Below are 27713 nucleotides of genomic sequence, written 5' to 3' on the forward strand. Positions count from 1 at the left end.
GGATCAATCAAAATAAAGCCATGCTTGTATAATTAAATTTCCAGGAGGGTTGCCATTGTTTGATAATTGCTACTACTCCATTGTTGGCCTGTGTAACTTGGTTTGGCATATAAAAGTAGACAGAGGCTGTTGTAACTGGAAAGGCTGAGCTTTCTCGCAAGGTGAAAGCTTTTAAAGTCAGGGTGGAAACCTGTTCAACATTTTTATTTTTGAAAATCACATTTAGTTACACAAGTAAAGTAAAGTAAAGCACAGCCCTCATTTGGGTAAACTTCATATGAAGTAGTAACCTTTTTTTACACTTCAAGGCAAGTGCTGAATGATGAATCATTGGACACAAGATGGATAGGGAGACTATCCAATGGTGATGAAACAGATTTTCAAGTCTTGGATGGTGGAAACATACATGCATCTGCTGCAAAGGAGAAAATGAAGGAAGCAGATCTCTGCAGAGTACTTGTTACATAAGCACAATACACTGCATATCCTCCCTGACATAGATGCACTATAACTTTGAGAGCCTTATAATACCCTTCCCTGGTGCAGTGGGCTCTCACAATAATTGAGAATTGAGTGTGGCTTCAGACACACACACACACACCCATGCTTTTTGTGTTCACAATTTGAAGGAAGTGGTTAGATAGGTGAAGGTCTGTGTCAACCACAAGGTTTGCATCTACCCAGGAGATTTATTCTTGATTAATAGGGTGCAATCTTGCTGCATGAAGCTTTCAATAAAGATTGAAATAGGAAAGAAGCTGAAGTCAAAATTGTATAAAACCTCTTTAATTCACTCTTACTTTACATGAGTATTTATAAGCACCTTGTCATTTACTCTTGATCAAAAAAATCAACAGGACACAGGAATGGTTTTCATTAGGAAAATATGTTCAGCTTATAAATGTACATATGAAGAGCTAAGATAAAAACATGGATATCTTGTACACCAAGACTATACCTGGACTCTGACTCAAATCATTCCATGTTTGCTTTGTCAGAGGATGTTTCCATTGCCACAAACCAAGACAATCCTTGCACAGGAAAGGAAGAAGTGCATGCACAACTAGGTGTGCAGTAAAATGTTTTGCTACAATCTCAGTAACAGGCTGAATTGCCAAGCTGGCTTAAAATGAAAACACAACTTGCTAGTTCTGCTAGATGAATGACTACAACTTCACAACACAGCCCAGGCAGAGGAGAAGGTTGCATGCCATTCTCCCCTCTCCTGCCTAGGATTGCTGTCCCAATCGGTAAACATCAAAAGAAATGTGGTGGTTCATCTTTCAAACCAAACATTTCTTACTTGGAAAAAAAGTACATCATCTTATTTTCTTGCTGTGTCGTTCAAGCCATTCGTTGCTAAACCATTTGTTCCTTTAAAACCATTAATGAAATTACTTCCAACATTGTGCAAGTCATAAGCAAGGCCATGTGTGTGCAGTTTCCATTTGATCCACATTTTTAAACTGTGAAAAAAAATCCCCTATACAATTTGGGAAAAGTTTTGATTTTGGTCCTATACAGACCTTCTGTAACCAAGCTGTTTACATGGATTTCATTCACAAACATGTACACAACAACAAAAAATCACTATACCAATGTTTTCTGTTCTACCCATAAAAAGTCTCTCTACTTACACAAGTACATACAAAAAAAATCTACAAAAATCGTTTACACTTGATTTCAGCAAAAACAAAAAGAAGAGAAAAAGCTTTCCAAGGGGAAAATATTTTTTTCCCAACCATCTTTAAAGGAATGTCAGTAAACAAATACAATGTGCTTTCTTCTCCCTATAGACATATTTACACTTGAGTCTTTGGCTTATGTTTAGATTTCTTTATAAAGAATTTTGTGATCAGGCCATCATTGCACATAAAAACAAAATAAGCCAGTTTTCATACATATATCTATATTTTTTTTCTTGCAACACATGAAACCTATAGAGACTATCAATCTGCACAGTTTTGTTTTACATTTAACAGTTTTATCAAATGAAGAACAAAGAGAAATAAAATGTTGTACAGAAATAGATACATGCAACAGATGGTGGCTCTGGTGTAACTGAGAGACAGTTGAATATACAAACAATGAAAAGTCCTACCTCAAGCAGCTGGCGTGCTCTGCCTCGACTCTTCCTTATTTGTGTGGCACTACATCTCCATACGCCATACTACATCTCCATACTGTGTATAGGCATAGAATCAGTCCTTTTTTATATAATTAAGATACACCATTTTATTAAGAAAAATACTTTTTCTTTTAAAAATTAAATCTTCCCCCTTCACTAAAATCTTCCTTCACAAGTTCAACAGCTGATGCCAAAAACACAGTTTATTACATTTCATCGTTTTTGGTTCACTTGATTGCATTCATCCTCCCACACTAAGATGATTCAAGGTACTCCAGTGCAACGTCATAACAGAAACGATACTGCTCCTAAAAATGAAAAGCATACAATTAGACAATTCTTTAAATATAAAATGAAAGGGACCCCAGTATCCTAGTTTGGGGGGGGGGATGCTTTTCAAGATATAACTTGAGATATCACCATAATTCCAAACAGCCTAATGTTCTCCATGGCCAGCGATGTTGTGTCCTGACCAGGTTCAAACCAAACAGTTTTCATTATCAGGGAAGAATTTCATTGCCTAATTATCAACAACTCATATTTTATCTAGTCAAACAGCATTCATGAGTTTACAAGTTACCAGTATCTTAATACTACAGCAAGGGATCACTGCTTTGAGCTACTAAACAGACTGAAACCCAAAGCCAGCTTCTGTAGCTGTGACAAGAGGGTGGAAACTGAAATAGAAATTTGAATTGCAATGAGTTGGTAAGCATGGATGTACAGTTTGCAGCTTGACTGTGCAAAAATATGTATTCTAAAGGTGAGTTTTGTCCAAAGGCCAGTAAAAAGCATCCTCTTTCTTCAAGAAAAAGGAGAATTAGATTGCCCTCTAAGATTAATGATAAGAGATGCTCCACTTTTTTTTAAAAGTAAAATCCCCTTGCCCCCTCCCAAATTTACAATAAGCTAGAAATGAGCATTGTGCAATTGTGAGCAGGAAGTGGGGAAGGCTTTCTGAAAGGTTTTATTGTTCTGTTCATTCTGGTTATCTGATCGTCTTGTTGAATGTAGGGCAGGTGACAATGCGACATTGGTTTTCTTGGCTTGCTTCCTTACCTAGCTGAACAGCTGCTCTGTGCAAGAGATCATGACAGGACATCCACATAATACATAACATTGAAAATACCCAACCTTAGTCATTCAGTAACTGAGAAGTAAGATGGTAATGAAATGACACACTTTTTTTGGTAACAGAAAAAAGAAAAAAATACATGACCCTGAAAATACCCAACCTTAGTCATTCAGTCATTCAAGTAAGTCATTCTTACTTGAAAAGTAAGATGGTAATGAAAGAACACTTTTGTTTTTGATAAAAATTATATTGACAACATTGGGAATCCCTACAAAATAAGCTTGGATTTTCAAAAGCTTACTGGTAAGTAGCACCAGGTATGTTCAAGTGCATTTAATCAGAAAAGGAAGTCAACTACCAAATGTAACCTCATTACAGTGCCTTCCTAGAACAAAAGGAAGAAACCATTGCTTCCTACTGTGCCTAGTGCGTAACTGTTTGACCATTACGTAGCCAAGGAAAGAGTTGGAGAGGACCTGCAAAGAATGGAACTGGACAAGGGGCAAAAGAAAGAAAAAATTCCTTTGCCCCTCATGTCTACACCGTGCTGCCTCCAGCCTTCCTTTCTTCCTGCACACCCAGCCTTGGCTCATCACACATGCCCTTGTCCTTTCTGCCCCTTCTCCTCCCTGCCTGTGTCCATTCCCTTATGTACTCTGACATTTTGGGAAAGGGAAAAAGCACAAAGTCAACAAAAATGCCAATTGTCTGCTGATGTTTTGGCATATGGCTGCTTCAGTCCTACCACTTGAATTTGTGGTAGAATTTGTCACTTGCCACTAAAATTTGTCAAGTTCAAGTGCTGGAGGAGGTTGGGGTCAATAGGTCATTCATCCCCACCATCATTGATGCATAGGCCCCATGCTCAAAACAACTGTGTGGTGAGGAGATGAGCTTGATGAGTCCCAAGGGGGCTCCACAGCAATCCATAGCAAGGCAGGGAATAATTGGGATATCTTAAGCAACCTCATAGATGGAGATAAACTGAATTGGAACACGCTCTGTCTACATCCAAGGCAAATCACAAACAAACTCAGAGAAAACAGTGTTAACATTAAAGTTCTATACAAAACTGAAAATAGCTTTTCTGCATAGAACACAATCCTTCTCCTTCGGTGAGATGCAACAATAGAATGAAGACATCATGCGCCAGCTGTGTGTTTCCTATATCAGGATATCTCTTCTTGTCACTCTGTGATTGGAGGCTTCCCAATAAGCCTTGTGAAGATTCTTGGACACTTTGGCTAGAATTTGTCAAGTTTAAGATTGGAGAATTTATATCAACATTTTCCATGCTACCTTGAAAGCTAAGAATAACCTCTTAATACTGTATCTCAAATAGAAATAGGAAATTAACGTGAGTCCAGTTAAGCATATGCAAGTATCTTTGAGAGCTGGTGCAGTCAGTGGCTGAGAAAAAGTCATGCATTACTAGAACTGGATATTAATATATTTGTAGTGCAATCTTATGTGCATCTACTCAAAAGTTTTAAATTCAATGAGATTTACGCCCAGGTCAGTATGTATAGGACTGCAGCCTTAACTGTTTTAATATATGCCTTTTACTTTTCAGAGTGGGTGCTATCTGTGTGCTTGGAGGAATGCTTCCACCTAGCTTACATTTTCCCATTAGAATATTCTATTTTGACTTTTTTTTTTGGCTATCAACACAGAACACCACCAGAAATGGGAACTTACGGGGGTTTCTACCATGTTTGGCTTGCTGTTCCGTAAAGTTTTGACTGCATGGAAAACATCAATGACATTTTGTCTTTTAAGCATTTCCACGACTATGCCTATGGAGCAGAACATTCCACTTCGTCCACCACCATTCCTAGATACAAACACAACAAGATTAAAAACGCACCTGTCCTGAAAATTTAAGATATGATGTATACATCTGTATTTTAAATCTGTGTGTCTATTAAGAGGTAACATTGAACAAATGAAGTTAAAATCAATAAGCAATGTAAGAAATCAACTCCAAATGTCCAACTTGTCCAAATGGGCAGGAGGTCTGGTCCAGAGGGTAGAGCCTCCGTTTGCCCAAAGATAACATCAGAAGGTCGCCAGTTCGAGGACACCGGCAGCTCCCTGGACAGCTGAGAATGGCAAGACCTTGAAGCAGCTGACAAAGCTGAGCTGAATGATTCCACCTGCTCTTGGTGTGAGAGAGGAGTAATCCGATGACCAGAAAGGCAGTATATAAATACCTAGTTATTATTATTAGTTATTAATGATAGAGCCACAGTTTTGTCTGTAAACCAAAGGTCTTAGGAGGGTTCTGCTAAGGCAGCCATTTTTAACCACTGTGCCATGGCACACTGGTGTGCTGTGAATGGTCCCCAGGTGTGCCGCAGGAATTTGGGAGAGGGTCATTTATTAGTAGTACCATTGGGTGATGTGACCCACCCACTGGCAGCCCAGTGTGCCTTGTCAATGGTTAAAAACAATGGTCAATGCCAAACAGCATTCATGCTGCCTGCTGAGGGCCGGAAGTGATGTCATTAGGCAGGAAATGATGTCATTAAACAGGTCATAACCAAAAATAAGCACTTTTTCTCACTTAGGAACTCATTAGCTGCAAATCAGAGAAGAGAAAATACACAAATCTTGATCATATTTCAAGGAGAGCCCAATTTTCATGTGGGCTGTCCTTATAGCAGTAACAGCTGATAGCCTGAGGGCCGGATAAAAAGCTTCTGCAAGTCGCATCTGGCCCCCGGGCTTTATGTTTGACACCCCTGTTCTAGACCATAAGGAAAACATTCTAGCTAGAAAACTTTATGACTTGAACCATAAGTAAGTGGAACTAGAATGTGTACTGCTGCCCTGTGAACTTTTGCACAAGCACGGCCAAGACACTTCTTGCAGTATGGTGCATGGGAGCTGTGCTACAGTATGAGAAGCATGGTGCATGAGGAAGATAAGACTGTCTAGCATATGAACTCCACTGAGCCAGGAAAAGGTCTTTCACAAAAACTTGAACAGACAGAAGAACTCCACAGGAGCGGGGCCATTTTTCTTATGCAAGGCTTTTCTGTTATGTTGGAATTAGTTATTATATGAATGGCAGAGACTTTCTGCTAGTGCAAATGTATCATGATACGTATCAGGTGCATCAATTCTAGCCAAATGTACTAATGAATGTACATATAATGAATACAGTCTTCTTTGTACGCTGGTTGCTTCAAGAAAAACCTGATTTTTTAAAAAAGAAAATCTTAAGACTGTGAGTTGAATCCATATTTTTGTTTGACTTTGAAGATGTGTATGCACACAGAGCGGAATGTTTGATTTCTTCCTTTTGAATGACAGGTGCTTATACCATATCATAAACTGCTTTTCAAACTTGGAGGAAAGTTTGAAATGTACCTGCAGCTTGTGAGATAATGGCATGGGGACTGTCACTCCAGTCAAAAATCTCATTGGCCCAAGCACATCTTTGGAGCCAAGAGCGTTTGTGGATATAGTACTCTTTCCTTCATTTCCTCCATTCACAGTAAGGCTATTCACTTATCCCCCCTCCCATGCATGTGGGAAAGAAATGAGACCTTGCCTGCTAGCCAAAGCTCCTGATGTCCTCACTTAGAGAATTAATGTGAAGGAGCTGTGCAAACATAAACATGCAAGGTTTACATGTGGATAAGTTGTATGCAGTGGAGCCCCTTCACATTACTGTCCAAGATATAGATGTCAGAGGGTATAGCCAGCATAAACCTTGTCACTGGAGGAAGGGGTGCCCTGGCCACCTTCTGAGCTCTGTTTCCTCTTTGCATGTTTTCTGAATGTGTTGTGAAGAATGCATGAGTGGCCTCAGAGAAGCAACTGCTACACTACAAGATTCAGCTGCTTACTATTACTGTGACTAAAGTGCCGTCCTCTTACATTTAGCAAAGGGAGAGTGATTGTCCTTCACCTCAGCATGGCACCTTTCCTGTGGAGCAGTCAACAACAAGCTTGACACCAGGACTTTTTGCATTGTGGCATGCATATATATATATATAACTAGGAAATATCAATTTGTGTGTGTGTGTGTGCGCGTGCGTGTGTATTTCATGCCATTATTTCATGTATGTAAATATGCTGTAAATATATATATCAGCATACACTGATATTTCCTAGTTGTTTTTTTTTAATCATTGGGGTTCCCATTTGGGGGTTTATTGGTTATAGGTTTCACCTTTCTCTTTTTTTATCCTTCAGAGACAGTACTTGGGAAACACACTGTAAGCCATGTAATTAAGTATAGTATTTTTTTTTTAATTCTAACACCAGCAGATGATGAAATAAACAACCAACTCTTGCATGAAATTTTGCATTTGGATGCACATAACTAAATTCAGTATATGTGCATATCCTGGTCAATTATGAAAGGCAGATACCTTCTTGTTTGTCACATCCCTCTTTAAAATGTATAGACAAGAGAGACTGATCTGCAATTGATTATGTATTCTAAAGTAGATGCAGAAAGCATTCCGCTTGCCCATACACAGAGCTGATGGTACGTATATATGCATTTTGACAATAGGTACATAGGGTGTACCTATTTAAGTATTAAGCAACAAGAGAAAATGGTTTCTTCTGGGTGTTCCTATTATTCAGCAATCAGAAAATAACACATTTAGTTGTAGTGATTCTCAAAGGATCAACATCTAGAATAGACTTTGAAAAACCCACATAGAACAATCTTCAAGTGGGAACAAACAGTAGGCCATGCCTTAACAATAATCAAACGTCTAAAACTTTTATCTCAGTACAGAATTCTCAATACAGAGTTAATTGGGTATGAGGAAGGAAAATGCTAAATCACACTTACAAGCAGTGAATAATAGTTCTACCTTCCCCTTCTTCACATTCTTCTTGCCACTTTTCAACCTGAAGAATTAACTTCAAGAATGACCGTTTGGAGCCTGGCACATCCCGGTGAGCTGACCATCCCAGATACTGGAACTGCTGTACCATCAGGTAGCCTTCCTGAGGCTAATATAAACAAGCAACCATGGTAAAGATTACAAGTGGTAATTATTAGTCAGTTATTACCCCCCCCCCCCAAAAGACAAAAACAAAAAACCAGTCACAATAGAGCAATATATTTATTAGGATCAACTAAAAGGTCACAAAGAAGTATGCACACTTCTAAATTGGTCAGAAATTTTGATCAAGCTAGAGGTTAGGCAAAAAGCCCAGCACCAAAAAAAGTACTGAAAGAAAATAATATTGGAGGGCATTATGACAAATCCCTACTCTGAACTCTGCAATAGTCTTAAGATGGGATAGGGAAGGCATTATCGTTGACAATTAGGTAAGGTTGTGCTTTCTTCAAAAATACTTCAGCTTGCACCCAAGAAAGGACTGCGCTCCCTTTGCAAACATAAATGCCCGCAGTTATTTGGTTCCACATCTAGCAGAAACTGGACAACAAGAACACACTGTCCCTTCTGAGAGAGACCGTAAAAGTACAGAAAAATGTAGTTGTCCTTTTGTTAGTAGAGCTGGACATTAACTTTAGGTGCACTGAATATAAACACAGTAACAATCTAATTGGATAGTGTTACTTAATCTGGAAATATTGCTATGCCTATTAGGGCCATCAAAAGGAGTAGGAGGAAGTGAAGAAAAATGCAATTTAATGAAATGTCTCTCTACAGGGCCAACATGTTTTGGCAAATGCTTCCTTTTGGGGTCCCAAGAAAATTCCAACATGTAGATTCCCACATGTTGGGGCAGTCCTGGCAACTCTGTCTAAATAAGAATTGTCAGGGAATTGTAAAAGAAAGTTACTCTGTGAGTTGTACACTGGAAAATTTACATTCTGTACAGTATGTGTGGAAATTTATTTCAAGAAAAATTAATTTATCTCAATTTGGGGGAAATTGTTTTAAAAACACAAGAATTTGAGAGTAATCGTATTAGAAAATGATGGTCTGGAAACAGATCGAGGGAAGGTTGAAAACACCCATTACAGGAGAAATGAAAGAAATTGAATTACTGGAAACGGGGTGAGCACAATATTAAATCAGGTCAGAGCAGTGTGACAAACTTGGCTTTGGCAAGAGATACTCTTTTTCACATAAAGTAAAAACAGGTCCGTTAAAATCTTATGGTACAAGATGCCTACCTAGGAAACCACTACAAGGGTCCTTATGTGCAGATCAGCCTTAACAGCTGCATCTTCCAAGAATTGGAGATGTTGCATCTCCTCAATCCTAAGTACAACATATGCTGTGAAAGGCTCAAGGAGGCCCATATAATCTGCACCTTCTTTTGCCCCTCAGTGTTCCACAGCTCCTAGGACAGCCACTGAACATGGCTAGTCAATATCAGTTATTTTTTTCTAGTTACAAATGTAAGTACAGGTTGAGCCTCATTATTCATGTGGGTTCCCTTCCCAGAACTCATGTGGATGGCAAAAAACACACTAAAGCAAATCCATTTAAAAAACCAAGTTCCCTTGCTCTGGTAATTTAAAAACACCCTTGCTGACCTTTGTGATGTAAGATCAGAGTCATTAAGAAGACAATCAATCAGTCATCCTCCAAGCACTTAGAAAGGCACTTCACTCCTCATTAGAGGAGCTTCTCTCTCATTAACCTTATTAACGAGGCTATTGTTAGAGGACTGTTCAGTTTTTAAAACTGATTTTAAAGGGGTGCATTTTCCCATGTTCTTGTGCCCTGTTCTTGCGGCTGTGTTCTTGTGCAGACCTTGTTTGGGATTTTCTTCACTGTCCTGCTGAAGCATGTCTTTGGAACTGCAACAGAAGGCATCTATCTCCCGATCAGATCAGATGGAAAGCTCTTCAACCTCTCCAGACTTAGAGCAAAGTCCAAAGTCCAGCTGAAATGTCTGCGTGACTTCCTCTTTGCAGCTGTCTCTTTGCAGCTGCAGCAGATGATGCAGCTGTCACCGCCCACTCCACCAAAGATCTCCAGCAGTTCATGAATTGTTTTAGCAAGGCTTGCCAAGACTTTGAACTGATAATCAGCCTTAAGAAAACACAGGTCATGGTTCAGGATGTGGACTCACCTCCCTGCATTACAATCTCTGCACATGAACTGGAGGTTGTCCATGACTTTGTGTACCTTGGCTCAACGATCTCCGACACTCTTTCTCTCGATATCGAGCTAAACAAACGCATCGGTAAAGACTCTCACAAAGAGAGTCTGGTCCAACAAGAAGCTGACGGAACATACCAAGATCCAGGTCTACAGAGCTTGCGTCCTGAGTACACTTCTGTACTGCAGCGAGTCATGGACTCTTCGCTCACAACAGGAGAGGAAACTGAACACTTTCCACATGCGCTGCCTCCGACCAACAGAAATGCCTGCGTTTGCTTGGTCATGTCATGAGAATGGGCGATGGCCGGATCCCAAAGGATCTCCTCTATGGAGAACTCACGCAGGGAAAGCACCCTACAGGTAGACCACAGCTGCGATAAAAGGATATCTGCAAGAGGGACTTGAAGGCCTTAGGAATGGACTTCAACAGGTGGGAAACCTTGGCCTCTGAGCATCCTGCTTGGAGGCAGGCTGTGCAGCATGGCCTCTCCCAGTTTGAAGAGACACTTGCCCAACAGACTGAGGCAAATAAGGAAGGCCCATAGCCAGGGAGACACACCAGGGACAGACTACATTTGCTCCCAGTGTGGAAGGGATTGTCACTTCCGAATTGGCCTTTTCAGCCACAATAGACACTGTTCCAGAACCACTTTTCAGAGTGTGATACCATAGTCTTCCGAGACTGAAGGATGCCAATGAAGATTTTTCCCCTTCTCCAGGGATCAGCACATTCCTTCTCATTTGCAGGGGCCATTCGTGAGTCAAATCCGTGTATAAAAAAATCTGTGTATAACATGGCTGGACCTGTACACCTATCAGTTGTTTTTCTCTATTTACATACGTATTTCTGCATATCTAAGGACTTCTCCAAATAAGTAAAAACTGTTGTTTTTGGGTGCCCACATTTTGTTTCCAGTGTGATGTGCTATGTACCATCTGAGTAAGTGGTGTGTGTGCATCTAATAATAGATATGCTATTGGAATATTAAAAGATGAAAATGCCATTTTTGTGTCTACATTCTTCATTTTTGGTCATTTTCTTTTGGTCAAAATTTATTTTAAAAGAATTCCCATTATCTTTAGTCCTATTGTACAATGCAGTTAAGTTACACTGTACTTCATCAGCATGAAACTTCTAAGGGTCCAGTGGTTCTCAGACTGGGTCCAGGACCTACCAGTGGGTCGTGAAGCTGACAGGGCAGATTAGGCTATATGGATCAAGTGTTAAACAAGCTGCTACTTGGAGGGGGAAAGCACTGTTGCCCAATCAGCATTACAGCCACACTCCTTGGCATTTATAAAACAGGCAGCAAGGCCTCAAGGGCCTCTAAAAAGTTTGAGAACCACTGTTATCTTTTTTGAACACCTTTAGCTAGTTTTAAAAACATGATTTATTTGGTGTTTCTAAACCTCATTATAACAGTCCAATTACTTACCCGTGTTAAATTGCATATCCTGAAAATTCTGTTTATTACATCACAATCCATTGAGCAAGACATGCATTCCACCTGAATAGGACCGTATCTCAGCATCCCTTCCTCTGGCCAATACTGGGGACAGCCCTATATAATACATAAGTGCACTTTAATTATAACTGGCATTATACATTACGCTTGCACCTCTGAATTGAGCATGCCAGACAAAGGTTTGGAATAAAGGGTAATCTTATTTAACACAAACCTGCAGCAGGACTTAAAAAATCTAAAACACCCCCCACATATGGGCTGATTTTGTGGGAAACAAAGCATGCCCCTTTGTAAACCACTTTGAGTTCCCTTAGGGAGAAAGGTGGGGTATAAATGCTGTAAATAAGTAAATAAATAGCCATTTACCTCCCCCGGACTACACGGGCTTCACATTCTGGCTCAAAGCCCCTCAATCATCTCCCAAGAGAGGTTATCACTACCAACCCCAGGGGTCAAGGCAGCTGGACAAGCAGAGACCCCAGAGGCCACGCCCACTATTCTCTGCCTAATCCAATCTAGCGGCATGCCAGCAATCCTCACTAACCCAGACAAGTATTGCTTGAGTGATCCTGGCTCAACCCTGACCGACCATGCTGACTTTGGAATGTATGCCAGATACCCTACCGCCCTGGCTACCTTGCCAGCACATCACCTCCCCAAGTGACCAAAGGCAAATAACCCAAAACATATAACCCCAAAACTCTGCCACACCAGTCTGCGGTAAGTGAAAAAATCACCAGCCAATCAAGCTGGTGACAAAAATTCCTATCTGGTCCCCCAACAAAGCGACCAGCTAATCTCACTGTTCAAAGGAGGTGGGTGGGGCTCAAAAATTCTGGTGGACTGACTTCCAAAGTCATGCAGCCTTCAGGGCATCAGCCCGCCCAGCCCCCACTCGTGCAGCAGCCAATGAACACCCCCATTTTCCCACCTTAGTCTTGCTTGCCAGGCTAGCAAATCTGGGGGGGGGGGAATCTCTTGTGAAGCTTCACCCTCATTTCATGCAGAACAACCATGGCAGGGGAACTTTGCAATATAATGTATAGTTATAATATCTGGATTAAGCAGATATCATATTGTAATTGTCTACTTGTGCAACAGGTTGAAAAAAAATGGCAGGTTACAGAAATGTCAAATTACCCAAAACTTTTACCTGTGAGTGCTGTAGGGGAAAATGCCTGTGGGGAAATGCTCCCCATTTTCAGCTGACTAGAAGTGGAGCAGGGAAAGGGTGTCCAGGGCAAAACAAAATGTTCAATTTAATAATAAATATGATCAGCTCTCTTCCAATCAAGGCCGGTTTGGGGCTGGAATGACTGATTTCAGTGGACAAAGTCACTTTGCAGTGATAACTGCAATGTTGGGTCTGTGTAGGGATGAGTGGTGAAAAGTCATCTCCTCCCACTCCATGATCTGATTGAAACTCCCTTGACTCTCTTTATTTACATTAAAAAACAAAACAATCAAACTAACATCATGTCTGATTCAGCCCCTGGTGACAAAGTGCATTCATTTTAAAGACGTTTTAAATTTCAATTCTAAAGAAATTTGTAAAACTCATAAGCACTGACCTGTGCTAAATCAACCTCATTTAACATCACAAGCGAGGTACATCCATAGTCATATACTAATCTCCAGAAATCTTTCACAGTGTTTGGAAGAGGATGCTGCGTGACAATGAAAGCAGCTGGTTGTCTGTAGCTCTGCATTAAAAAAAGACATCAACAACAAGAAGATACAATTAGAAATAAATATGTAAGCCAAACCACTTCCCAGAATGCACACACATACTAGAGCAGTGAAAAAGAAGCATGCTGCTTTATTTAAATACGATGCTGGAGTGCTGTATATTTATTTAAAAGAAGCAAACATCTACTTAGGTTGTGATTCCTCACACTTCAAAACATCATCTTGAATGTTGCTCTCACTGATGTCACTGGAACTTATGTATATGCAAGTGTATTTGGGGCCACACTTTTGGACAAACATCTCTGAACACTTAATCTAGCTTAATCGTAATGATCCCACTTTCCTCAGAACATCCAGCGTCACAGAGAATTTTTCTAGAGATCCTTAGCCCTACTCCAAAGACATAATGATCCGAGTTCTCTGTAAGAGAAGCGGAGTTAGCAAAGTTTCTCTTTTAAATTAAATGAAATTAAAGTGTATGTTTTGTTATCAATACATTTGGTATCAGGGCTCAATCAACTTCTTGTTGGCATCCTTCAGTCTCAGAAGACTATGGTATCGCGCTCTGAATAGTGGTTCTGGAACAGAGTGTCTTCTCCAGTGCGCGAAATCTGAGTAAAGTAGATTTTGGAGGATAGACTGTTACCCATGCAGCAAATCCCCCCTCTCCTGGAATGGTCCAATGGAAGGCAGAAGCCAATACGGTTGGTTCCAGTGGCGTCATAGGAGTTGCCAGAATGTGACTGTGTTCAGCTATGCACTGCCTCAGGGACTCCGGCTCCGGATTTTGCCTCGAGGTTGACTCCTGAAGCCTTTTCCATAACTGGATGTAGCCACAAGGCAGTGGAGGTTTGGGATCAGAGTTTTCCTTCTCTCTGATGAGCTGCCTTCCCAGGCTGATGAGTCCCATCTACCCGGTGGCTGTTTAGTCGCCTCTTACGACAAGTACAGCCAAACCGAGGGCCTATTCTTATCCCCAGCCCCCAGGGGATGGGGTACCCACTGGTACCCAACTGGTACCCACAAAATCAGGTCATTTGCTTAGGTACTAAGCAAATACAGCTAGCAGTTGATATGCTTTTCTTCTGGGGGGGGCACATTGCTTTGCAGTCCTTGTAGTGGTTGAGAAGTGGTTGAGAAGGCAGAGTTGGGGGACTCCTGCTTAATGCTGTGGTCATTGGCCTCTGGTATCCCACAGGGTTCTACACTGTTCCCAATGCAATGTCTGCATAAAACAGTGGATGTAGGATGTTGCCAAGATGTGGGTGATGCTCAGTTTTACATTTCTTTGCTTCCCCAGTTGAAGAAGTTTTGAACATTCTGATTCTGTATCTGGAGTTGGTGAAGTGCTGGATGAAAGTGAACAAGTAAATCTGGAAAAGATGATACGTTATCCTGGTTGGGAGACCTGCCGATATGGTGATGGTAGGGTTGGCCTGTTCCTGATGGAACTGCATTCCCCTTCAAGGACCAGTCTATAGTTTGGGGATACTACGGAATCCATATTTGCTCTTGGATGTCCAGCTGGGACTGGCTGCCTTTCCCAGCTGGCCCAGTTGCCAAAAGCTGGCTTCAGATGGTGTGTCAGTCCTGTTGTTTCTGTCACTGACCACATCTAACTATGCTTACACATGCTTTCGTTTCTTCTCAGTTACATTATTTGCAGTATTCCCTACACAGTAATGTCCTTGATGTCCCCTTCAGAAACTTCAGCTGGAACAGAACAGTACAAAACAATGTCAAGTAGTGCTACTCCAGTTGCACCAACTGCTAGTTTGTTTCCAGGCATAATTCAAGATGCTGGTGATTACCATTAAAGCCCTAAACTGTCTGAGACTGAGACTGCCATCTCTCACACAGCTCTCCTTGTCCCATAAGATCTTTCAGAGAGGACTTCTTGCAGGTTCTGCAATCTTACGACACTCAGCAATAACCCACAAGAGGTCCTTTTCAATGCAAAAAATGTGCAGTTATATCCCTTGTGAGTGCAGTTGGTCCCTTTTTTGTCAACATTTTGGCACCAACTGAAGATGTGTTTGCTTCAATGGCTTTTGCCCATCTGTTATTGTCTTGGGACTAGTGAAAGGAAGGATATATGTAGACACAGTCTTTCCCAGTATTAGGTTTATTCTTCTCTCTCTCTCTCTCTCTCTCTGTAATTGTTTGCTTTGGTTGCCTGTTAATTTTTATTTCATTGTATTTCAGCTGTGCTTTTAATTATTGTGGGTGTTACCAATCTATAGCCAGTTGAGAAAGGTGAGTGATACATATTTTTAAATAAATATTTCTAAACAAATGCTTGGAATGCTGTGGACAGGTTTGGACACATGCATTTGCATACAGAAAATTAAACTTGCATGTACAGATGGTAGCAGCTATGCAATATATTGAGCTGAATATTACTTCTCCAATGTTCTGCTTGTTAATCTATTATTTCTCCTGGGACTGCACTCATTAGTTAAAGACAAATTGCTTGAACTTGCCATAAATTAACATACAAATAATAAAAGTCCTGCTAGATGTTTCTTTATTAATCTTCAATTCCAACAGGCAACTGAGAGCCTGAAATAGCTGGGCTCAGAAAGTTAAAGAACAGTCAGTGGGCATTTAAACAACTTTGCTTCCTTCTTAATGCTCTCCTCTTTTATTCATTTTACTCAACTCTTCAGGAAAAGTAGCCTATTCGCTCCTTAATCAGTAAGTTTTCTCCTGCACAGTAGACATCTTACACAGACAAAGGAAATAGTCTCTTACATCCATAAGGGCAGCATTGATATAGTTGCTGCTCTCGCCGTCAATAGTAATTAAAAAAGGCAGACATCTGTCAGGTGGCAACATATCCATAAAGCGGTTTTTGTCATGGTTCCTTGGCAGGCATGCTATACTGCAGTCTTCAGCTTGTAGCCGAGGTGTCACAGAATTCAGAGTCTAAAAGGGCAGACAAAATACTCTCTGTTATTTATTTTTATTTTTCACATTTTTATAGCGCCCTTCCTCCAAAGAGTTCAGGACAGTATACATAGCTGCTCCCCTCCTTTTGCCCTCATAACAACCCTGTGAGGTAGGTGAGGCTGAGAGAAAGTGACTGGCCTAAGGTCACCCAGGAAGCTTCATGGCTAAGGGGGGATTTGAACCTGGATCTTCCAGATCTAAGTCCACCTCCCAAACTACTACACCACCCTCTCTCTCTGTCCCTGCTGTTAGACTGCAGCACCTCACACATCTGGACAGATTGGGGACATTGGGTAACATCAAAAAGTGGAAATGCCAAGCAAAGGGGTTTGTTGACTTAAATTGCCCTTCTATTTCAGTCCTAACAGACACTACATGTTCAGCATATCCTGAATTGGTTCTCTCTCTGCATCCCACCCAATACTTAATCTCCCCTCATCTAAAAGACAAACATAGGAAAAGCATTGTGTCAAATGCATGCAAGCTGTTCCACACTTATTTAAAATGCAAAATCACCTTTGGCAAGGGAAAAATAGCTGCTGTTCAAGTGAATTAGGGGACTGTGGCAATTAAGCTCAGCAAATGGTGTTCCACGTGTATAGAAATTTTGCAGAGTTCATAATGAAAGAACAAGGAAATACATTCAGCTTAACACAAAGAGGACGCCAAAGGTTATGAGTGTGATATAAAAGAGATTGCCTTTAGAAAAATTATATGTATCTATAAAGGCAAAGAAATGGTGGTTAGATAGAAAAGCAACTGACAACTAAAATTACCTGAAATTCATCTTTGAGATGTGAAGAGTTTGTCTGAGAGTCTATTCTAATCATATCAAAATACGCAGCTTTGAATTCACAGGCAGGGATGGCAGTTTCTCCACATAAGCAGGCTTCCAGGATGGCATCATGAATAAAGATATACTGCTCCTGCCAAAGAAGCAACGGAAGAATATTCTAGCAATCTATTTTTTAAAAAGCAACAAAATCTCTCTTTCAGATAACTTCTCACTAGGAATCTTATTCAAGGAAGCTTAACTCAATCCATTTTTATACTATGTAAGCATCTTAAGTATAACCCATTCCTTAATTGAGATTCATTTAATCAGGGTGATTTCCTGAGAATGGCTAATTTAAGTTCACTGATGTTCCATTGCAAAGGTATCAGTAATTTGCTTTAAGCAGAGATTTAATGTTTTTCAGCATTTCCATTTTTACATTTCTGCCTTTCAGGCTAATTTCCTTCTGTTAGCAGCAGCTTTCATTCCCATTACTAGAAAATAGTGCTTAAAAAAAGCTAGAGATCTGGGTGGTTCCTTTGAATATCTCCTCATATAAAGATCAGGCAGCAAGCACATATAGAAACCATTTTAAGCAAAGGGCTCTGTTTAAAATACTAAAAAGTTTTCCTTTAATTATAAATAAGTTCCAAATAGCAGATGTAAACTCTGACTAGTGTAGATTTTTGTTTTGCTTTGAATTCTTCAGGACCTAGGACTAAAAAATGACAATTCTCATAGTTCTTGTTGAAAATGAGATGCAAACATGTTCAAGAACGTCTATAAAGAGAGCTGAAAACTTAGAGAAAACATATGAATGCTACCCCCTCTCCATTGGAAACTTACATGTGGAAAAGGATAGAGGAGAAAAACTGACAGAAGGCTAGAGGTCCCCTGGGCTGAATCTGCCTTAGATATTTTTGGAAAGAGAGCGGGCTTTTTCCAAAAATTGTCCAAAAAGTTTTGAAAAGATTTGGTCCATTCTGAACTAAGATAAATGTGGACCATCATTATGTATGACCGCAAACATGATTTCAAACATGGAATGGCAGAAATCTGTTGTGCATTCTTCACTACCATTTTGATATCATAATAGACATACACACTCCCACACATTTGGTACAATTGTGTTTGCTGTTTAGTCTTAGAAGTCCTTAAGTATAACAAACCATTGTTTTAGTATAATGGCATCAAAAAGGCATCACAGATTTCTGCCATTAAACATTCAAATATTAGCATTAATGTTATAGTGTTATCCCCTGTATGTTATGTTGTAGAGGTGTCATGTACATTAATAGTAAAACTATAGTACTAATAATACTATACTAATATTACTAGGAGTCTTGTGGCACTTTAAAGAGGAACTCATTTATTTTAGCCTAAACTTTCATGAACTATATAGTTCCCTTCTTCAGATATAATGCAGTAATATGAAATATTTTCTCCATATAGGAGAGAAATGGTTACCCCTCTTATCTTGGTCTTGTATGAAACAAGATCAAGTGTCCTTGATGGAAGCTTATTTTGCTGTCTAGTGTGAAGTAGCTTTTAACTCAATGCAGTGCTGAGTTTGCTTTTTAAACAGCATACTTTGAATTTGTCAGTTGGACTCTTGCCTGGATAGCCTCCTACGACCATTATTATATTGCACTGCAGAGTAATGGCTCCTTTACAAAGTTAGTGCCAGTCAAATAATCTTTGAGCTGAGTGAGTGTTGAAAACCAGCTGTTAAGAACTAACAGATATGTATGGAAATGGAAAATCAGGATGAGACACAGGCACTTTCAAATGTTGTTTGCCAACAGTGCTGATAATTAAGGTGTAAATGACAAGCTGCATCTTTTTTGCCCGACATGGTTTTTATACTGTGGTATGTACACTTACATAACAGTCCACATGCTTCCCATATAAAAAAAAAAAAAACAAAAAAAAAAACTCAATGGTAAAGGAGTTACCATTTTATGAAATTTTTCCACCATCACCCAAAGCACCCAGGTTCAAGTTAAAAAAAAAAATCCCAGAAGAACTTTTTCCCAAGTTCTATAATTTTATACCCCTATATTATACTCCCCCAACCTTAATTTTCTGGCTCATTTTTGCCTGGTAGAGTGTCCTGGTAAAGAAAATGGGTCGGTTCAGATGATCCACCAAACCACAGTTTGTTGAGTTGCAAATGTAACCCAAAGCCTGATGAGGTCATATGCTCCCCTCCCTCCTCAGCTCTGGCATTTATTTTTATGGTTTTAAAATAGTTATGTCACCTTTCCTGCCCAAAGGAGCACCAAGCAGTGTAAAAGTATTTATCAGGCAATGCAAACATACAAGCATGTTTAAACCACAGTTCTATGAGTCATCCAGATCCGAAAGATGTAGTTTCACTATGATTTAGAATTAGGTAGATCAAACCGTGGTTTTTAAGAGTAAAACCACAGCTCCTAGGTTCAGGTGACTTGTGGAGCTGGGTTTGTGTGAACCAGGGTTCCTTGGGTGCACAAGCCAACAGAAGGAGCATGACAGCTCAGGCAGGATTTGGGTTACATTCACAATCTGAACCAGTCAAGTGTGTTTTTTCTGGGAATTTTGACCAGGGGAATCTAAGAAAACCACAGCACTGGTCATTAGTAACAGATAACTGAACACAATACCTCTGTTTGTACCATATTGATGCGGCGTGAGCGTAATGCTTTGACACAATTGTAAATGTCCACAACACCTTCTCTTTCTGCCATGTCTAGCATGATGTCAATTACAATGTAACAGCCAGTTCTTCCTGCTCCAGCACTAGAATAAATCAGAAAATGCTTAACAGAGTATTCTCAGTACAAAGGAAAATCCTCCCTCAAACTACTAACAAGTTATAAATAAAACATTCTCTATGAAAATATCTCCTTTTTGTTCTTTATAGCAGCATTAAAACTTTGGCATTTGTAATCTCAGAGCTGATTAAATAACACAAATTAATATGGATAGTACATATTCTGTGTTCTTGTGCAGGATGTGATAGATAGCCAGATACTATTACTCTTACAGCCCAATCCTAGGTAACGCCACATGTGGTGATGCAGGAATGCACTGTATCCCAAGGGACAGTTTCATGCCCTTTAAGTCTTGTCCGGGTAAAGGAACATTTGTTCCTTTGCCCAAGAGTAAGCCCTCACCACCTGAATGGGTCTACTCGGACCTGTACAAGCAATTTAGCTAATGCAAGTTTGAGTGGACCTGAGAAGGCTGATCAAGGCCAGGAAGGGAGATAGGATATTGGTGCTACCACTGATACCACCCCCATTCTGGTCTCAATCCACCGTCCTCCCCACCCAAATCACTGACCCATTCCTCTCACTTCCCACACTGACTTACTGGTGCTGAGGGAAGTATATAGACTACTGGTATGCAGGTCCAGCAGCTTGCCACTTGCAGCTGTGGCTAGGCTTGAGCCATTAATAGCTTTTGTTGTTATCTTTTCTCTTTTGTTGTATTCACTACCCCTGAAACACGTTGGACATATTCAATTTCTTCATTTTGAGCATTACACTAAGTCCTTGCCTCCTTTCTTAGGCTTCTTATGTCTCCCATGATTTCCAGTGAGATTTGTGGAGAAAAAGTTCTCAATTGACCATGTTCTTTATCATTACATTTATAAATACATGCTCCCAATTGTGAAATTTATATACTGACTAAGTGCAGCTATTAGAAATTAATTTTTTCACATTATGTTTACATTATTGAAACACACTATGGTACAATTCTGATGGCCTGAACCTTTCTGTATGGAATTTCCCTAAACACACAAGGCTAGAACCTTCCTTCAGAGGAAGCAAGCCTCTGAATACAGGTATGCCCCCTTATTTGCAGAGGTTCCGTTCTGGAACCCACAGTGGATACCTGAAACTGCAGATATGGCAAATGCCCGTCCCCGCAGTCCTTGGAGGCCACCCCCCTGGAGGCAAAGGGCCTCTGAGCTCAGCAGAGGCTGGGGACAGACATCCCTGGAGGACTTCTCCGGGCCTCCCAATGCCTTAGAAGGCATCAAAAACATCACTTCTGGTTTCTTAGTAAACCGGTTTCTTTCTTTTTTTCAGCGTCTGAGCTCAGTCTGAGCTTGGCAGAGGCCCGGGATGAGCTGCTGAGCTCAGAGGCTCCTCCAGAGGTGAGGGGAGCAGAGCTACCATCCCTTCTAGTGGGGTGGCTCCCCGGGACCACGAGGGTGGGCATTCATGCGGGTGCACATGCTGGGGGGGGGGGATGGACCCGACCTGTGGATAAGTGAATCCATGAATATGGGATCTGTGGGTTGGGGGCTGGCCTGTACAGACCACAACCTTGTGACTTGTGTGCCTGGGTACAGTACCGCTTTCTTGCAGCCATTCACAAAAAGCATGGTGGCACATTTTTAGCTGCTTAGAAAAGATGCATTAAAATGCTCTGATCTCTGGATCACACTTATAAGGCTAAGCCTATCTGAGAAAAGAAAAAAACTAATCCAAGAAACACAACCAGAGAAACACCATGTCACACAAAGACAACTTCACGAGACACAATGGCTCATGCATACATCGATAAGTCATAGGAAATGCATCTACCTCTTTTCTACACACCTGCAATGCACAACAATAGGACCAGCACTAGGTGGGTTAGAGAGTTTCACACGGCGTATAAATGAAAGGAGGCCTGTTGCATTGTAAGGTACTCCATGATCTGGCCACCCAGTAAAGTGGAACTGTTTAACTTCACGGATTTCATTATAACCTCTCTGTCAAAATTGAAAACAAACAAACAAACACACATTGTTTTTTCCTTCATTTGATGAGTTGCGATAGGAAGAAAGAACAATATCAAAATGAATTCTGAGGCAAGCAGAACTGTCAGAATCAATAAACATTTTTGTTAGCATCTTAAGACAAAAATATGACAACTGTTGCTTAAAACTGTACTTCTACAGTTGAATTTATGCATGACTATAAATATAAACTGTCAGTTGATCATTATTAGCTTCTTCCATAAACTCAATGCAATACTGAATGCAAGTACTATTTTCCCATTGTATTTTGAAATGGCAAATTTATAAGGCCAATGTCATATGTATTATAAAATTACAACATATGAAAACGGTTTCCAGAATACCCAGAGTGCAACACACATGCTTGCATGCAGAAGAAAGCATGAAACAGCCCCCAGGAAAGCAGCTCCAAAGAGTTATAGACAACAGAAATATAAGAAAGGGCAGGTATATGCTATGAACTTACACTGATTATATACTACATTAATTGCAATATGCACATAACACAAGTTAATTTTTCTAGAACGAAATGATCAAGAACCAATTCCATGAGACCTGGAAAGCAGTATAAGCAATTGCTAGATGATAAGTCCGAGAAAAAACTCTGCAGGAGAAATGCAGAATTGTATGGAAATGCAATTATATATGTGAAAATGAAGAGATACAACCAATCATTGTCATTAAATTAAAATATCATTAGGAATAACTGTTAGAGACAAATAGAAAGATTTAGAATACGGCTTGGCTATATTAATGTTTAGATTGATAGCAAACTATTCCAAGAGAGATTAAGAAAATCCTCGAGAATGGAGTGAGAATTTTCAATTCAGTAGTGTAAGAATATGGCTGCAATCCTCTACACACTTTCCTGGGGTTACCTAATGGAATTATTTCCAAGTAAACGTGTACAGGATCACAAAAAGTTGCTCTTATAAAAGTGAACATATTATAAATTTGCAGGATTGCACTTATTCAAAAGCCTTGCCAAAAAAGGCTTGCCAAAGCCTTCAAGCTTTTGAGATTACTTGAAAAGATTGCTCACAACCTCCTTAATAATTTGAGGTATATGTTCACCCATCTTTTGGCAGAAATGTTGATAGGACACTTGAGATAATGAATGACAAAAATCAAAATCACAGAATATCATGAAAACCCCAAAAGAGAGCCAGGACTGTGTTGTTGTTCTGGAGTTGGTCTTAGACCTGAAAGATTCAGGTTCAAATTTCTATTTAGCCATGATTCCCTGCTTCAGTCATTATCATGATTCCCTGGGTCAGTCATTATATCTCAACCTAACCTACTTTACAGGGTTGTTGTGAGGACAAAAGAAGTAAAGGAACCATGTATAGTGAAGGAACCCTGAGTTCCTGGGGGGAAGAGCAGTATAAACAGGTGAAAAATAAATGGGTCAAAGATTGGGAGAATGGAAGCACTGTTAAGATGGATGAGGATCAGAAAGATTTCTTTAAGGTTCAGTTCAGTTTGCACAGTTGGGTTGGGAAAAGCAGAGCCAAACAGACAGACAGAAGAATGCCATAATTTGCATGCCTCACACATGTACCATCACTGGCATTGCTAGGGAGGTGCAGGGGGTGTGGGCCACACCGGGTGACGCACTGGGGGGGTGACGCGCCCTGGGGGGAGGACGCGCTAACTTCATGACATTAGGAGCTACCCCATTGTGCCATACACCATTGGATGCAGAATGTCCAGTGGAATGCAATGCAAAAAAAAACAGAATTAAAATAGCTCCTTTCCTTCAAACGTTATGGCCAAAAAACCAGAAAGAAAAAATGAATGAATCCCCATGGAAAGTGAAAGTAAGCCGTATCGCGCGTTTACTCGCGAGTAGGCGTACTTGCCATAATCCATCGGAAAGGGTAGGTTGGGAGGAATCCAACAACACCAGAATGGTCCCGATCCAATGAATGCAGCCCCGAAAACACCTGAGAAGGTCCTTCCCTCCCTCCCAACTGCAGTCTATTGAGCTCTATGGAAAGCAAACTCAGCCACGTGGTCATGTTTACTCGCGAGTAGGCAGATGTGCCTTGCCTTTTGGTCAGGCCAGGCAAAGGGGAATGTGAAGCCACCAGAAGGGTCCCGATCCGATGGAACTGGAGCACAAATGCTCCAGAAGGCAGCCCCCACCCAGTAAGAAGGACAAAAAAGAGGCTTCAACTGGTAAGGGGAAAGTTTTCTATTTTGCACTTGCAAAGCCAGGTGGGTCTTTATCTTGATGTGTCTGAAACAGAGGAACTTTAAACTGGGCACCTCCAGTGGAGGGCTGGAAATCTCACTGATTCTTTTTTTTGGGGTGGGGGGTGATTGGAGGCAGACTACAGAGTAAGCTCCATTCAGCACTGTGGGACTTGCTTCTGAGTAGACATGCATAGACTTGAGCTCACAGGCTGCAATTCTACCCACACTTTCTTGAGAGTAAGCCCCATTGACCACTATGGGACTTACTTCAGAGTAAACATGCATAGGATTGGGCTCACAGGCTGCAATTCTACCCACGCTTTCCTGAGAGTAAGCCCCATTGACCACTATGGGACTTACTTCAGAGTAGACATACATAGGCTTGGGCTCACAGGCTGCACTCCTACCCACACTTTCCTGAGAGTAAGCCCCATTGACCACTATGGGACTTACTTCGGAGTAGACATGCATTGGATTGGGCTTACATGCTGCAATCCCACCCACACTTTCCTGAGAGTAAGCCCCATTGACCACCATAAGACTTACTTTAGAGTAGATTCACGAGGTAGAACAGGACTGGCTCCCCCTTATTTAATTATTCCTTTTATTTTAATTTAATTATTTATAATTATTTATTTTAATTTGCTTGATGATGTCACTTCTGGCCATGACTTCACTTCCAATGGGTCCTGGACAGATTGTCATTTTAAAAAGTGGGTCCCAGTGCTAAAAGTTTGAGAACTGCTGCAATAAGGTGTTAGTAAGTTGACACAGGTAGGTAGGTAGGTAGGTGTGTGTGTGTGTGTGTGTGTGTGTGTGTGTGTGTGTGTGTGTGTGTGTGAGAGAGAGAGAGAGAGAGACTCTACAAGTTTTCAAAATCACTAAAATCAGAATTTGGAAGAATAATACCATCAATGTTATATATCAATGAATGCATAATTTCATGCAGAATGAAATGAAACAAGCCACATTGAAATATCTGTTTTCTATGAAAAGGTATAGCCAAAAAACCACTGGGGGCAGGGCGATGGTACATCACCACGCCCACCACCTGGCGTGTTGCCCCACCCACTGCATGGGGTGATGCGCAGGCCTCCCGCATCGGGTGACACGAATCCTAGTGACGCCACTGTGTATTATAGAATGTTACAATGACAACATATTTGAAATACATATTAGGAAGGTGTAAATATCCTTACCCTTTCAAGGGTGAATGTCCTAACTACATACTCTGCAAGTGGCTCCACTTCCACACAAGTAACTTTGAAGTCCCCATAAACTTCAGTGTCATCAGGCCAATACTTGTAGCACTTGACCTACAAAGAACATACTCAAAATGTCTCCAATTCAATGAAGGCAAAGACATGAAACATTGGCTACACATTAATTCCATCTACATGTTAAGGCCTTAGAGAGGAATACATTACAATGGCAGAACAACAAAAGAATTAGTAACCCAGACAAATAATGTTCAACACTGGACACTTTCAGCTGTTTTGATTAAAACGCTGTATAAAGTATGCTTTATGGGCTGCTATGATCATTAATACTATGTTAGCATTTTCAGATGATCTCTCTAAGCATGGTGGGTCTGTATGTGAGATTCTGACTTCCTGCCTTTATCTCTTGGATGCACTTTTCCCACCTCCAGGCCCTCTGAAAACCCATATATGGATATAACATGCATGCATAGAGCCTATGTGCACAGGCCCAAATCACACGACTGATATTCTTATATACATTCTAGTGATCAACTGCACAATTTGATCAATTAACACTTGTTTTTATGTGCATAGGTTCTCTCTATAAATCTGCTTGGACAGCTGGTGGACCTGGGAGAGTCAGGCATGATTCTTTCATTTACAATTCAATCCCGTCCAGTGCTTGGAAGGATCTCCAACAGTGTTATCTGCCTTCCTGGGTCCACTTTGACTTGTGCCAGCAAATTACCTGGTGCAGATCAAAGCCTCCCATTTGGAAGGTTTACCCACTTGCTTACCCCCAGGCAAGGAACAAATGTTCCTCTAGGACTGTTCCCCCCCCCCCCCCCACACACACACAGGATACAGCACAGGTGCAAATGGTATGGTTGCATCAGTGGGGGGGGGGAGATAGGATTGGGCTATTAATAAAGGGAGAGGATCTGGCAGAAGTTCACCTGCGTTTGTTTCACATTCCAATTTTCAGCACCTTCCTAACCCTGTTTATTCAACCTTTAGCCTACGAAAATATAACATTTTCTAGGACAATACTTACCCGTCCAACTTCCACTAAATTTGTAACCATAACAATGCATGCGGATTGCTCCTGCCATATCATTCTCCAGAAATCATATACTGTTTCATGGACTGGGCCTGGAAGAGAGAATATTCTTGAATTAATGTTAAGTAACCACAAATCCACTGATATCTGAAATAACTGTCAGTTACTTTCTTAGGTAGGAGGACTTCAGTAATCCTTCAAAAACTGCTGTGCATTAATAACTTATGCATTATTAGTGCTGAAGTATCTCATTGAAACCAGATTATTAGTTTTAAAAAATGTAGTAGGCATTAAGACACTTCAACCTGCCTTATGCCAGACTAAGTTGAACTCTGAGAATTAGTAGAGTTTATCCATGAATATGGATTCGTTAGTATAGGTGAAGTCAATTTATCACTGCTTCTGTTATAGATACTGAAAAACCTATATTTGTGCTCCACCCACATCAAGATTTATTGCAAACAACTCAATATCCTGTACATGATAGAACTTTAGAATTAATTGCTCTACACAACAGCAACCAACTACAAATATTATTATGAGATGGTACATTAGGCCTAAATGCTCAGCTAACAGCATTTCAGAGCAATCACAGCCTACATTTTGAACATAGCTGAAATTCAATTCTAATTTTTCAGGAATAAATGACGAGCAAGGGAATTCATATAGACACACTGCCATGCAATTTTTAAACATATCACATGTGAATTTTATTATTTGTAATTGCAGTGGCCTGAAGTTACAGTTACAGTTAGTACAGTTATATTAGTTACAGTTATATTAAGAGATTAAAATTAACCAATAATTAATAGCACTTAATTTTATATCACTTGCATAATTAAAGATACATTTCAAGATGTTAAATGACTCCAAAAATTGAGGCACCCAACTCTAGCAAACTATTATTTTCAAGGCTCTCACACTATAAAACCTGGGGTCTATGGGGTCAGCTAAGCACTGAAGAGACAGAGAGAAGGAAAGCCAGTAGAGGTCTCTGACTTTTGGGGCAAAATTACTTATAATAATTTTTACTATTTTCTTCAGAATCTTAGATTTTGCACCAAACTTTTATGGGTCTGAATTATGACAACATACACTGTATATAAGACCCTGCTTCAAGGCAAATGATCTTTCTCAGTCTACTGTATAATCTAGTTAAGCCATTGACACAACGGAAATAACAAAAAATTAATGCAAGAATCCAATTCTCCAATCCAAAGCCTTACACCCACTAAAACGATTCACACACATACACAAACATGTTTTGTATTCATTGTAGGTTCAATTAAGGGGCAGCTTCCCACAGACATCCCCTTGTGCATACAAGGC

At 40.4% G+C, this 27713-nt stretch overlaps 1 protein-coding gene across 7 annotated transcripts in view; it reads right to left on the reverse strand.

Annotated features, from left to right (window-relative positions):
• Nucleotides 1-770: 770 nt before the first annotated feature.
• PTPRK (protein tyrosine phosphatase receptor type K) overlaps nucleotides 771-27713 on the reverse strand; it is a 466239-nt gene continuing 439296 nt past the window's right edge. For 4 of the 7 annotated variants that reach the window (XM_066614422.1, XM_066614429.1, XM_066614413.1 and 1 more), the window contains 11 exons: nucleotides 26379-26476; nucleotides 25322-25438; nucleotides 21742-21896; nucleotides 19792-19927; nucleotides 17148-17297; nucleotides 16174-16347; nucleotides 13302-13433; nucleotides 11701-11826; nucleotides 8023-8186; nucleotides 4902-5037; nucleotides 771-2436 (listed from right to left, as the gene is read on the reverse strand). In XM_066614422.1, the coding sequence (XP_066470519.1) occupies nucleotides 2383-2436; nucleotides 4902-5037; nucleotides 8023-8186; nucleotides 11701-11826; nucleotides 13302-13433; nucleotides 16174-16347; nucleotides 17148-17297; nucleotides 19792-19927; nucleotides 21742-21896; nucleotides 25322-25438; nucleotides 26379-26476 (1442 nt within the window). In that variant the 3' untranslated portion in view covers nucleotides 771-2382. Of the gene's footprint in view, nucleotides 2437-4901; nucleotides 5038-8022; nucleotides 8187-11700; nucleotides 11827-13301; nucleotides 13434-16173; nucleotides 16348-17147; nucleotides 17298-19791; nucleotides 19928-21726; nucleotides 21897-25321; nucleotides 25439-26378; nucleotides 26477-27713 lie in introns of all 7 variants that reach the window. The other 3 variants (XM_066614387.1, XM_066614405.1, XM_066614378.1) reach the window with 1 other exon arrangement.

This window comes from Tiliqua scincoides, chromosome 1, assembly GCF_035046505.1.
Source record: "Tiliqua scincoides isolate rTilSci1 chromosome 1, rTilSci1.hap2, whole genome shotgun sequence".
Classification (NCBI taxonomy): domain Eukaryota; kingdom Metazoa; phylum Chordata; class Lepidosauria; order Squamata; family Scincidae; genus Tiliqua; species Tiliqua scincoides.